The 14,308-nt window shown below is 44.9% G+C and overlaps 1 protein-coding gene across 11 annotated transcripts; it reads left to right on the top strand.

Annotated features, from left to right (window-relative positions):
- The first annotated feature begins 352 nt into the window (after positions 1 to 352).
- On the top strand, positions 353 to 9,727 carry LOC111170007 (uncharacterized). 11 transcript variants are annotated; one of them, XM_089901974.1, is made up of 5 exons: positions 353 to 643; positions 1,288 to 1,324; positions 3,735 to 3,773; positions 5,715 to 5,841; positions 7,142 to 9,727. In XM_089901974.1, the coding sequence occupies exons 3-5, from the start codon at positions 3,741 to 3,743 to the stop codon at positions 8,656 to 8,658; spliced, it is 1,677 nt and encodes a 558-aa protein (XP_089758100.1). In that variant the 5' UTR covers positions 353 to 643; positions 1,288 to 1,324; positions 3,735 to 3,740; the 3' UTR covers positions 8,659 to 9,727. The 11 variants fall into 11 exon arrangements, with proteins under 11 accessions (XP_089758100.1, XP_022420494.1, XP_089758106.1 ...); XM_022564787.2 differs by lacking the exons at positions 353 to 643; positions 1,288 to 1,324 and adding exons at positions 1,331 to 1,464; positions 1,657 to 1,760; XM_022564786.2 differs by lacking the exon at positions 1,288 to 1,324.
- The last annotated feature ends 4,581 nt before the right edge of the window (positions 9,728 to 14,308 follow it).

Raw genomic sequence — 14,308 nt, 5'->3', positions numbered from 1 at the left:
ATTCTAAAATATTATTGACTTGATTTTTCTAACTTGAAAATTCTTCCAAGATTTTTATAAAAACAACAACAACAACAGGTAATACTGTGGCTACTTTCAGCCTTTTCACAACTGGAATGCTTTTTTGCTAATCCTGTATCAACTTTTATGTTGAAAGGTTATACATAAAGGCTTTGCTGGGTCTACTTTGATGTGCTTTTAATTTGTACTTCCCTCAAGGACAAGGTGCATTAATGCCCTGGGGCTTTTCACATCACAAACCGGCAGCGAGGGGAACTACATTACCCAGAAGACTGTGTGGACCGGCCTTGTTCTCCTCTCCAATGAAGGCACCAAATTAAGGCTCTTCCGGATTTTGAAATAACCATGGGCGGGACTTCCGGCGTCTTTCTGATGGCGGTGGTTTGGCGGCTTTTGCTGCCGTCTGCAGGTCCCGAGGCTCTAGGTCACTCGGTGGAGCGGAGCTTAGAGAAACTGGAAGGAGCCCGAGCGGGCGCCGTCCACACTGCCCAGGAGTGAGCGGGTTGCGGAACCCGCTTCCGGGATTTTCGGCCTAGGTCTCCGCCATTATCCTGCGCGTCTCCTGGCACCACCGCGCCCACAGGGTCCTATGTCAACCAACGCGGTGCAGGACCCGGCCCAGGTGACTGGTCCGCCCCCTCCGCGCGCCCCCCCCCGATCCTGACCCAAATCTTCAAGCCCCCAGGGAGGGTCTCCTGCTCAGGGCACTGGGGTTCAGTCCCCTGCTTCCAGAACTTTAGGTGTGCGTGTGTGGTAGTCCCATTTCTGACAGGATGTGTGACACAGTGTGGAGCGTGTTAAACGCTGTGAGCTTGGCCCGTGCAAAGCATTGGAGGTGCTCAAGAGCCGGGAGCATTCGGGAGTCCAGGACTTAGGCTTTCACCACATGGACATCAGTCCGCCAGTGACCTCCTCCCCCAGGGCAGGAGGTTCTTTCTGCAGGGACAGGGCATTTAAGGAGGAGTCAACAGACTGCGTCAACTGAGCCAACAGTCATCATTCTGGGAACCATGGAGGGTTGTGAATAAATCAGGACGACCCTCTGAGTTTTAAAGTATTTCAAAGGCTGCTCAGGGGAGAACAGACTGGGGAGGGGGAGCTGAGGGTGAAGGCAGGGAGACCTGGGAGAGCCTAGTGCATTCCACTCCAAAGAGTAAGGTGGCTTCTGGACCAGAGTGGTGCCTATGGAAGTTGCTGACCTGAAACAAACAGCCTGCACGCTATTTCACTTGCAAAGATGGGGTTTTTTGTTTGTTTTTATTCCAGAATCATCAGGGAATTGCAATTGGGGTGTGCAACCAAGGTGAGCTAAGACTTTTATAGAGATTAAAGAAGGAAGTTAGAAGGGCTGTAGTCACCAAAGAGTCCATCGCTTTTCATTGTCCAAGTCCTTCCCAGGAAAGAAGAGAGTCTTCTTCCTTTTGGATACTGTTATTGTCTCAGGTCAGTGAGGGCTCCCCCTTCCGGTGTGCCAACTTTAATTGAGGTTTCTGTTTATTAATTTTTTTACAAAGGAATTTAAGTAATAAGATTCCCAGTAAACCTTAAAGATAATTGGTAGGATTTCCTGGTGCTGTGAATGTGGCTCTGAGCTAAAGGACAGATTACAGTACATTAAAGGTTTTCTTTTGGCAGAGCATCTGGGAAGACTTGAGACCAGACTGATGTGAGAAGTCAGTTTTAGGGAGAGATTAAAAGCTGGATTCGGGACATGCTGTTTCTGAGATCCCAAAGTTGAGGTAACAATAGGAGCTGCTGGAATCTGTAATCTGGAATTGAGGGAGGAGGACACTGGCGGACTGATGTCCATGTGGTAACAGCCTAAGTCTTGGACTCCAGCCAAGACAGGATCTCAAATTTAGGAGGGAAAAGTTGTCACTCTTCTGTGCAAGGGGACCTCAGATGAAAGTAGAGAGACCTGGGGCTGGAGGGCAGGGCAGAGGGGGTGGGACTTTCTGAGGCTGCCTGAAGATGGGAGGGTCCTATGGTTCCAGGGCTTTCTGGGGAAGCAAGGGTATAAGGAGTAAGGAGCCTTACCTGGGATGGAGATGGAGAAGAAAGTGTGACGTGTAGCTTCACGGCACTGAACACGCAGCCGACTATCTATTCCTTGTGGAGCCAGAAAACGGTCAGCCAGGGTGGTGGAGCAGCTCAGGCCCAGTCAAGGGCACACGTGCCTCAGCTCTCCCAGGAAACTACAAGGTTAAAAATGTAGAGATTTGGGCTTCCCTGGTGGCGCAGTGGTTGAGAGTCCGCCTGCCGATGCAGAGGACACGGGTTCGTGCCCCGGTCCGGGAAGATCCCACATGCCGCGGAGCGGCTGGGCCTGTGAGCCATGGCAACGGGAGAGGCCGCCACAACAGAGAGAGGCCTGCGTACCGCAAAAAAAAAAAAAAGAAAAAGAAAAAGTATAGATTTAGCAAGTTAATCTTGTGTAAGCAAGTAATAACTGCTTAAAATGAGAATATATATCTGTGCTATAATTATATACATATGTTTAGGTTTTGTTTTGGGCTCTTCACCTAGAGCTCTGAACCCCTTGGAATTTCCTGGATTTAGGATTGTTTTTTGTTATTCACAACTAGCCTCTTTAATCACAAAGGAGTTTGACTTAGGGTGGGTCCCCTAGATAACCTCAGGATTGGACTGATCACCAGGAAAATAAGGTGAATAGAAGGTTAAACTTTCATCCCCACATGGGACCTCCCAAGGATCAGGGGGGAGCTGGAGATTAAGTGTAAAAACTGCTGAACAATGAAATTCAAGGTTCCTTCAGATTGGTGAACACATTGAAATGGTGGAAGTGCTGGGAGGGTGGCGTGTACTGAAAAGGCCTGGAAACCCCCTGCTGCCCTCCATCCCCCCAACCCTGACCTAGACGTCACTTCCATTTGACTGTTCCAAAGTTGTATACATTACAGTAAACCAAAAAAAGTAAGAAGTGTTTTCCTAACTTCATGGGTCATTTCAGCAAATTATCGAAACCGAGAAGGGGCTCATGGGAAACCCTGAATTTGTAGCCAAGTGAGACAGAAGTCCTGGTAGCCTGGGGACCAGGGGTCGGAACTAGCTTCTCAAAAGAGGGCAGTTTATGGGTTTGATGCCTTAAACCTGTGGATTCTGTCACTAAGTTCAGGTAGTGTAATAATAGGAATGAATTTTAGGGCACCATAGTGGTGTCATAAAATTAGATAATTGGTGGTTGAAAAAAGATACTTTGTCTCAGAAAGCCTTGAAAGACATGTAAGAAAAACCTAATTTTCAAAAACATTTATAGAAATCTTAATCCTGTGTTCTGTAATAGCTGAATCTTACCATGGGAGAGGTAATAATGCATTTGGTATGTACACATTATGAGTTAGACATCCTAAGTGTTGCCATTTACATGAAGACACTGAGACTCAAAGAGGGTGAGTGTTTCTTTCTTGCCACGCCCCATGGCATGTGGGATCTTAGTTCCCCAACCAGGGATGGCACCCGGGCTCCCTGCAGTGGACGCTTGAAGTCTTAACCACTGGACCGCCAGGGAAGTCCCAAGGATGTTGAGTCTTTGTCTAAGGCTATCGAGTTGTCAAGCTATAGCTCTGAAGAGTGAGGATCTGAGGTCAGAGGTCAGCCTCAGATGACTCATGTCCGGGAAAAGGAAGGGAAGAAACAGCTCAGCCTTTACATCCTCACATCCCCTTTACCTCAGATACTCCCTCTTTTCACAGGTTCCCATGGTGGCAGCAGCATTTATGGTCCCTGGACAGGTAAGTGGAAGAAGCCCCAGTACCTACCCAGACATCATCGCTACCCCTAGTCCCGACACACAGATATAGGAGACAGTGTTGTCCTGGGATTGTGGGTCCTTAGGTCTGGGCCCTGGCATCATCTCAGGCACAGGACCATTAATCAAAGCCAGAAGTTGTACAGAGGTGTTCCCATGTGTCCAGTGGAGAAGGTCAAGTGGTGACATGTCCTTGGGCACAGCCTGGAGATGAGACTGAGAGGGGAGTCTTCAGGGAACTGCCGAACCCATGACATGGGCTGATAAAGACTGAGGTCATGAGTCATTTCTGGGATGGCAGCCTGAGGAGCTGGGCCTCTCCTGAGGGGGCGGGTCCATGACATGTGGCCTCAGAAGAGGGAAGTGATCTGACGCTGGGTCTGAAGAGGCTGTTCTGCCTGCCGAGAGGAAGAAGACTGGGGGTGAGGGTGGAGCCAGGGGCCCAGTGGAGGGTACAGTCCTGGTGAATGTCGATTGTGACTGGATCCTGGCAATGGCTCTGTAGCAGGAGAGGAGGTGAGTCTCTGAATCTCGTTTGTGGTAGAGCTGATTTTCTGCTGTACAGGATGAGAGAGAGTGGTCTGACATGACCCCAGGATGTTTGGCTCTAGGTGACGGTGGGGACGCCACGTCTGAGATGGGAAGTCAGAAGTAGGAGTAATGGACAGAAGGACTGTCCAGAGTTCCTTGTCCCCAGGCTGAGTCTGAGATATTGCCGGGGTGTCTCGTGGGAGGTGTCAAGTGGGCCACTAGAAACACACACCTGGAGTTCAGGAAAGATGGGATTCAATCTTCAGGATTGAAGATACCCCTGAGAGGTGGATGGCATGCGGACCAGGTCAGATTACAGGCCCTCAGGTCATGTGTGGGTGCCATGAAAGTTGTAGGATAGAGAAGGACATGCCCTCCCTGGGCATGAGGACAGGGGTGGCTGTCATCACTAAGATGGATGAGGCAGTGCAGTGACCATGAGTGTGTGGGGGCCGGGAGTGGTCTCAGGGGAGGTCCTGGTCATGGCACAGGATTCGAAGGGGTGGATAAGGTATGGTTTCAGAAGCTAAGCAGGAATGGAGGTCAGATGACAGGGAGGTAAGGCCTGGGGCATTGTTTCCCCTCCACAGGCTCAGAGTCTTGTGATGACTGCGGTTGGAGCCTGAAGAGAGTGAGACTGGACGACAGACCAGCTGAGGGCAGATGAGCACAGCTGGGACTGGGTCTTGGGCTGGGCTGGCGGGGGGCTGGGGGGCTGGGCTTGGAATGAGAGGAATAGAGAGAGGAAGGGGTGAGTGGTGCAGGGTCAGCATGTGGGACACTGTGGAGGACGAGGACTCCGGGCATCTGAGCCCACAAGATGTCTGGGTGCTGACGTGGGAACAGGGATCAGGGCCATGTGGGGAGACAGAAAGCAGTACTGGGACCGCCTGTAGCAGTGGGTCCCGCAGAGGCCTGGGGAAGCACTGAGTGCTGGGTGGCACAAGGGGAACATGATGAGGTGCCGAAGGCCTGGGGCCAAGTTGGTGGCGTGGTGTGGGGTGGGGTTCATGGTCGGGCACGTGAGGGGGTTGTGACCCTGCAGGGCTGGGCAATGGAGAGGGAGGGAGTGTGAGCATGGACTCAGGGCCCTTGTCCCCAGGCTTTACTCCAGGGGGCTGAGCACAAGTGTCATTGTGTGTGGTGTGATCTGTGTGATCTTAGGAGAGTCGACTCTGAGGAGAGTGGCTGGGGGTCTGTGTGGCAGCCTCAGAGTGTCTTGTGAGACTGCTTGTCTCCCTCTCTATTTTAACTGAATGACGTAACACTAGCAGGTTCCTGTGGCATCAGGGCCTGGTATGTCCTCTGAGCTGGGTCACTGGGGTGGACGACCATGAACTGGGGGTCCTGGTTGCAGAGGCTGCTGTGAACTCACTTGTCCCCCTCATGACAGGGCCATGTGGTCTTTGAGGATGTGGCTGTGTCCTTCTCCCAGGAGGAGTGGGGTCTCCTTAACGATGCTCAGAGACTCCTGTACTGTGACGTGATGCTGGAGAACCTGTCACTTATAGCCTCCCTGGGTAAGGACCCCTGTTCCCACGCCGTTGCCCCGTATGGGACTCTGCCCTTCTTTTTGCATGGCTCACTCCATCCTTCCGAGCCTGGACCTTGGACATTGCTTACTTCCCCGATTTCCTGGCACTTGAGCTGCATTCCCCCACCCTGTTTGTGTTCAGCCCTGTACCATAGGCCCTGAAGCCTTTTACAGAAGCCTTTGGTCTCAGAGGCTTGAAGCCTGTCCAGCTGATGCCACTTAGCTTTGCCACTGCTAGGTGTGTTGACTGTTCAGATGTGTGCAAGATCCGTGTCACACGTTCTAACCCTTTTTTTGCACTGCCTGTGTCAGGAATTACAGACACTTACATGGTCAGCATTTGTGGTCAACCCTAGATTATTTTTGCAAGACTCCTTAAGGTTCTTCTAATGATACATTTTTTTTCCTGAAATCTGTCATTGGTTGGTTCACTCTGGGCCAGTGTCTTTCTCCTAATGGCCCTATTTTCCTCTGAGGAGTTTGATCTGGTAGGGCTCATAGTCACCCAGCCTGAGCTGAGAGGTGGAGGCAACCCTGGGTGCCTGACGAGGTAGGCCCCTCTCTAGTCATAGGACGAGGGTTAATTGCATCCTGAGCCTGGTGAGCAGGAGCTGTAGGAAGGCATGATATAATTGATGAGTTCTAATCCTACAGGGAAATGTCCTTTGCTCTCTCCTCTTTCAGCGTCAAGACTCATCATGCTCATATTTCATTTCTTTCTTCCACTTCTCCCCATTTTGACACTTTGCCCACTTTTCATTTCTACTGTGATTTCTGACTCCTGTTTTCCACCTTAGTGTCCTCCAAAACTCTCCTTTCCCCCTGTCTGCACTGTTCTCCAATTTTATGTATTTTGTATATTGTATATGCATATCCTTAATGTATCATGAGAGGTACATGTTTACTTACATTGTCTTTGAACACTGATAGTCAGGTGTAATTGCATTTTCCTGGATTGAGACTTGCATTCTACAGAGCTGCCCCTTGTCACCACCAGAAAGTCCTGCTGAAAGCCATCTGCCTAGGAGTGGGTTGTTCTAGCCTCTCCTCCCGGCACGGCGCCACATCCTGGTATCCTGTGTTCTTGCTGGTTTGAGACATTTCCTGTTCTGTGACCATCAGAGACCTAGCATTGTACAGTATCCCCTTCTACCACTTGACCCTTCCTCCCTTGTTTTAATAACAAACCCATGGGCTTATACCTACATGTGTCATGCACAGATTTGTAGTGGACTCCTGTACCACCAACGTCTCCATACAGTTTATCAGCATTTTTGTGCTTTCAGGGTGTTGGAGTGCATTAGGTACTGAGGAGGCCGCTTCTGAACAATGTGTTTCTGTAGAACAAGTGACACAAGACAGGAATCCAAATCCAGACCTATCTATCCTGAAGACTCTTACTTCAGATATGGGTGCCCTGGTAGAGAAATATGTTTTGTACCTGGCTGAGCACCAAGGAGTGCATCCTGGGCTGAAACCGTCCTCTTCTGGGGCTTGTGGGAAAATGTTCACTTCTCACCTACAACAGCAACAGAAGCAGCCCAGTGGAGAGAAACACCTCAGAAGGGAAGAAAATGGGGCCTTGCTTGTGACGAGCTGCAAAGTCTTTTTACCCGACAATATGTTCACATGTGGAGAGATTGAGAAGGCTTTCTTAGGCAGCTTGGGCTTTCCCCAGCACCAGCCCTCCCACGATGGACAGCATCCAGGTAGAAGCAGGGAGAGCAGGGAGGTCTCTCGCCCTGGACAAGGGCATTATGAGTGCAGTGAATGTGGAAAAGCCTTCAGTAAAAAGTATAAATTCACGGAGCACCTGAGAGTTCACACTGGAGAAAAACCTTATGGGTGCAGCGAGTGCGGCAAATTCTTCAGACTCAGGGGAGGTCTTTCTCATCATCGTAGAGTTCATACGGGAGAAAAGCCTTTTGATTGTGGTAAATGTGGGAAAGTCTTCATCTACAAATGTAAACTTGTTCAGCACCAAAGAGTCCACACTGGAGAAAGACCCTATGAGTGTAATGAATGTGGGAAAGCCTATGCCCGCAAGGATTCACTTGTCCAGCACCAAAAGGTCCACACTGGAGAGAAACCTCATAAATGCAGTGAATGTGGGAAGCTCTTCCTTTACAGAAATAAACTTCTTGTGCACCAGAGGATCCATACTGGAGAAAAGCCTTTTAAGTGTACCGAATGTGGGAAGTCCTTCAGTTATAAAACCAGTCTTATTATCCACCAGAGAACCCATACTGGAGAAAGGCCTCATATGTGCAGTGAGTGTGGGAAAGCCTATGTCAATAAAAAAAGTCTTATTGTACACCAGAGAATTCACAATGGAGAAAAAGTTTATGGGTGTAAGAAATGTGGGAACTTCTTTATAAGCGGCTTTGCCCTCAATAAACACCAGAGTGTTCACACTGCACAAAGGCATTATGAGTGCAGTGAATGTGGGAAAGCTTTCAAGAGGAAAATCAGACTTGCTGAGCACAAGAGAATCCACACTGGAGAAAGACCCTATGAGTGTAATGAATGTGGGAAAGCCTTCAAGTTGAAGAATACACTTGTTAGCCACCGAAATGTCCACACTAGAGCAAAGCCTTTTCAGTGCAGTGAATGTGGGAAGCCCTACAGTAACAAAACAAGTCTTGTTGTCCACCAGAGAATCCACACTGGAGTAAAGCCTTTTCAGTGCAATGAATGTGGGAAGCCTTACAGTTACAGAACAAGTCTTATTGTCCACCAGAGAATCCACACTGGAGAAAGGCCTTATGAGTGTAGTTCTTTGTATGTAGCTCCAAGCTCATAAAAAAGAGGAAAGTTCACACTGGAGAAATGTCTTCTGGACTTATGTGTTCCTTCACTTGAGTTAATATCTAGCACCACAACTCCTGTGTTGTAGAGTAGGTGAACGTTTAACTTATGTGGGGTCAGTCAAACTTTTTTGTGTGTGTGTGGTACACGGCCCTCTCACTGTTGTGGCCTCTCCCGTTGCGGAGCACAGACTCCGGATTCTCAGGCTCAGTGGCCATGGCACACGGGCCCAGCCACTAAGCGGCATGTGGGATCCTCCTGTACAGGGGCACGAACCCGTGTCTCCTGCATCGGCAGGCAGACTCCCAACCACTGCGCCACCAGGGAAGCCCCAGTCAAACTTTTTAAAGTGGTAGTATCCTTTTACAGTCTTGCCAGAAACACCAGAACCCAAGTTCCCATTCTTTCCATTCTTACCAACACTTGGTATGTGCAGGGTTTCTAATTTTTGTGACATCGTAGGTGTATAGTGGTATCAAGTGATTTTAATTTGCATTTCCCTAATGACATGATGCTGAGTGGTCTTCCATGTGTTAATTTCCAGCCATATATTGTTATTGAAATTTCTATTCATTTGATTTGTTGTTCTAATTACTGAGTTTTGACATTTCTTCATGAATTATTGATTAAGGTCCTCTAATGGAAATACTTAGCAATACTTTCTTCCAGAATTGGTCTTGTCTTTTCAATTACTTTTCCAGAGAAAAAGTTCTTAATTTTAGTGTAGTCTAATTTGTCCATTCTTATACTTTTTCCCGCTTCCTCCTGTAACTTTTATGGTTTAGGGTTTTTATTGATGCAAAGGAATCATTTTCAATTAATTGTGGGAGTTATTTTTTAAAATATAGACACCCAATTGCTGCAGTGATACTGATTTAAAAGATGATACCTTTTCCGCTGAATTGCTTTAGTATCTTCATCAAAGGTCAATCATTTTTGTATATGTTTATTTCTGGAATTTCTATTCTGTTGCATTTATCTACTTTATTTATGCCAGTATTTTCATGTATTAACTAATTTGTTTTTATAGTATGTCTTGAAATCAAGGTTGTATACTCCTTTGACTTTCTTTTTTTCAGTCATTATAGCCTTTCTTGGTTCTTTGCTTTTCCATATGAAGTTTAGAATTCACTTTTCAGCTTATACAGCACAAAAAGTCCTACTAGGAGTTTCACTGGGCTTGCATTTAGTCTTCAATTTATTTTTATTTTTATTTTTTGGCTGTTCCGTGCAGCTTATGGGATCTTAGTTGCCTGATCAGCAATTGAACCCAGGCCAGGGCAGTGAAAGCGCCGAGTCCTAACCACTGGACCTCCAGGGAATTCTCCTAATCTTTAATTTAGAAAGAAATACTGAGTGTCCCAATCCATAAACATGATACATCTCCTTTTATGTAGATCTTATTTAATTTTGGATGGAAATGTTTTTAGACTTCTTTTTATAGGTCTTGCATATGTATTTTCTAAATCTAATAATATTGTGAATGAGAATTTAAAAATTTTTCTTTGTGAAATGTTCAGTGCTAGTACACTAAGAGAGATATCAAACTATGGATAGAAGTGAGCCTTCTTAATCCTACAACATCTAGAAAGAGTTATTAGAAATACTATACCTTTGAACCATTATTAAACTATTGCCATTAGAATAAAAGGAGGGCAGCTGCTCATTGTTCTCTTATTCAGTATCATCCTGGAGTTCCAATTTCATTCAATACGAAAAAAAAAAAACAGCAAAATAATGAATATGTAGCAATTGGAAAGGAAGAAACCACCTAAAATATATCCTCAGTTTTCATCTTCACTATGAATCCAAATATGGACACTCATTTTAGTGCCTCAACCCATCGTAAACTCATAATTGTTTCATCACCCATTCGCTGGCCTTCTTACTTCCTTAGGACCCATCACCTTCTATTACGCTATGCAACTTAATATCATAGAAGAACTGCTTATTTTATTTTTCTATCAAATACAGAGTAAGTTCCAGTAGGAAAATATGTATTTACATGTTGTGCACTGATACATTCTGTATTCCTAGAAACATGTCTGAAACACATATGGTACTTTTTTATTTTTGGCCTTACTGCGTGGCATGTGGGGTCTTAGTTCCTGGACCAGGGATCAAATCCTTGCCCCCTGAAATGGAAGTGCAGAGTGTTAACCACTAGAACGCCGGGCAAGTCCCCCATGTGGTACCTACTGACATGTTAAAATATGGAACAAAATGATAATGCACATTTAACATTCATTTGCACAACTGTGGGTGTACTTTCTAACTCTCCTCACCCTGCTTTTTCCTTCAGTTTTACTACCATGAATGCTCTGAGTTATAGGAAGAAATTATGTTTTGTGAAAAGCCTTTAAATCTACTAAAAAATCCCCAGTAGACATTTTAGTGGTTTCCTTCTCTCACTTATTAGATGTCAGGTGTGTGTGTGTGTTTTTTTTCCCTCAGATTCCAGTGGGATTTTGATTATTTCAAAAACCAGTTTTCCACCATCAATTTCTGCCAGTCCTCATGGATATCTATCTCATTAAGCACTTTTATTTTTTTTTAGTTTATTTATTTCTTTTTGGCTGCTTTGGGTCTTCGTTGCTGTGCGTGAGCTTTCTCTAGTTGTAGCTAGTGGGAGCTACTCTTTGTTGCAGTGTGCAGGCTTCTCTTTGGGATGGCTTCTCTTGTTGTGGAGCAAGGGCTCTAGGTGCATGGGCTTCAGTAGTTGTAGCGCATGGGCTTAGTTGCTCCGTGGCATGTGGGATCTTCCCAGACCAGGGCTCAAACCCATGTCACCTGCATTGGCAGGCCGATTCTTAACCACTGCGCCACCAGGGAAACCCTAAGTACTTTTAATAGCTCTGGATAATTACACAGTCTGAAATGTTTTTCTGAGTTTGTCTCCTCTCCATATGCAGACACTGTCAGTGCACTTACAGGTGACGTAATCACTTCCAAGGAGCAGATGACATTGTGGGGTTCTAAACCTTTATCTCAGGCTTACGTATCCCCATTGCACACTCAGATGCTGCCATGGCATCCTTGTTATGGGAGCAAATACACATTTGGTAAGTATCTCTTCAGGTATCTGATTCTTAGAAAATATTTTTATCAGAAAACTGGAAATTAACTCTAAAATAAATTTCACTTCCTGAGGTCAGGACAATAAAAAAGGAACAACCTTATATAGGTTATATATATAGACATAAGACATAAGAACAAAGCCATAAAAACAGGAAAGGCATTTGCTGAGGAAACCAGAGGCATGTTGCCCCTCATCAACGTGCATCAGGAGTGCCTGACAGTTCCCTTCTCTCCTCAGTTGCATTGTTTTGAAACTTGTTTCACTGGCTTCTCACTAAACACACTGATCATAAACAGGGTTCACTGTAGAGGCTTCATGATAAGGTAGGTTGTGAGTAATAAGATGAAGAAGATGAGCTCCTACTCTGAGTAGATGCCTAGTGTCTGTCGTATCTGCTGATGAGGGGCATGTTGTGTCATGGAGACTTGAATGATGTGTCTCTAAATTTTTATCCTTGGTGAAAGGCTGTTCATTGCATCTCAAGTACTTGGATGTTCTCTTTATCATAGTAATCAACACTCTACCCTCTCAGGGCCTTGGCTTCCATTCCTCACCTATAAAAATGGATCCATTCTTCTGTCATCTGTATGTCTATCATCCACCTATATGTCTACCATCTATATATCTATCTCTATCATCTTTGCCTTATTGTGATTTCATCTCAATGACATGTCCCATTTATAAGATAATTTTCTTAAACAGAAAATAAAAATTTGGACCAGACATCCTCTTAGAAGAATGGAGTCACCCTGCGCTCAATGAGAACAGGGCATTTAATTTAGACCCTTCCTGTGTCTCTGCAGAACCTCTATGATCAGGGGAAGTTGTCAATCATTACTACCTGTGACTCACTGGAGGTCATTAAGAGTGGACTGATCCACAACCTAAGCAATGTCATGGTTGTTAGACTCAGATTTATGCACACTCCCAAATTCCCACGGGAAATTCTACTGGCATAAGTTTTTGTTATTTAACTTCATCTTGTGATTCTTATCAAGATTTCTGGTTCTTTGTTTTGTCCCTTATTTTGCTTCATTTTCTAGTTTTGTAACCTCTTTTCATCACACTGGTGATATTTTTTACTTCAACCTTAAATAGTATTATAAAAATAATGTTTACTATGAATATTTTGAATGAACCCACTGGTGTATAAAGTTAAACTGAATAATGACATTGATACACTACAGTCCTCCTCCCTTACAAAGTCTGCATCCCAGGGAAGCAACACTTCACAATTGGTGAGGATCTCTCCAGACAGAAGTGACAACTTCATAGAAATATTTGATAAGATCTCAGAGAACATCCCCTAACCACTGGACCACCAGGGAATTCCCTCCCTTGGATTTTTTAATTGAAGTATTTATTGTGAAAATCAGTGATTCACATGTAAGGGTAAGAATGCAGAGAGGGAGTTCCCTGGTGGTCTAGTGGTTAGGATTTGGTGCTTTCACTGCCGTGACCCAGGTTCAATCCCGGGTTGGGGAACTGAGATCCTGCACACCTTGTGGCACAGAAAGGAGAGGACAAAGAAAGGGAAAGGGAAGGTAAGGAATCAGAGAGACCCTGTGTGTACTTTACCCAGTTTCCCCAATAGTAAGACTATATTATATCACAACAATGATGTTGACGTTGATACTATCACCTGATCTTATTCAGATTCCTCTAGTTGTACTCAGGTGTGTGGTTTTATCCCTCTTTTTTTTTTTAAGTTTTATTTTATATTGGGGTATAGTTGATATCCCTCTGGGTTAAGCCACTTTCTTTATCCTGGATATACCATCAAGGCAACACACAATCTCTCTCAATTTTTCTTCCATTTTACTTTTGATGTTATGGATTTTTAAATTCCATTTCGATTGAGCATTGTTTGTTTAAACTTTATGGGAAATACTTAAATTTGTACAAACTCAAAAGTACAACACAAGGAAATTTCATCACTTTTGTTCCTGTCCTTCCAATCTGTTAAATCTCTGTCCCTATATTTATACTCTTCTACTTGACTCAAAAAACATGGTATATATACACTGTTATACACTGTTCTGGACCATAGGTTTTCATTTAAGAATACATCCTGGTAAGGGAACTCTTGACACTGTTGGTGAGAATGTAAATTGTTGCAGTCACTGTGGGAAATAGTATGATGGCTTCTCAAAAAAACTAAACATAGAACTACCATATGATCCAGCAATTCTACTCCTGGGTATATATCTGAAAAAAACCAAAAACACTAATTCAGAAAGATACATGCACCCCAATATTCATAGCAGCATTATTTACAATTACCAAGATATGGAAGCCATCTAAGTGTCCATCAAGAGATGAATGGGTAAAGATGTGGGGTGTGTGTGTGTGTATATATACACACACACACACACACAATGGAATACTACTCAGCCATAAAAATGAATGAACATTTACCATTTGCATCAAGACGGATGGACTTGGAGAACATTATGCTAAGTGAAATAAGACAAAGACAAATACTGTATGATATCACTCATATATTGACTATAAAAAATAAACTAGTGAATAAGACAAAAAACAGTCTTACAGATAAAGAGAACAA

The sequence above is a fragment of the Delphinapterus leucas genome, chromosome 20, assembly GCF_059928025.1.
Source record: "Delphinapterus leucas isolate spDelLeu-1000000601 "Yukka" chromosome 20, BTC_Dleu_Yukka2, whole genome shotgun sequence".
Classification (NCBI taxonomy): domain Eukaryota; kingdom Metazoa; phylum Chordata; class Mammalia; order Artiodactyla; family Monodontidae; genus Delphinapterus; species Delphinapterus leucas.
This window is presented reverse-complemented; position numbering and strand designations above follow the sequence as displayed.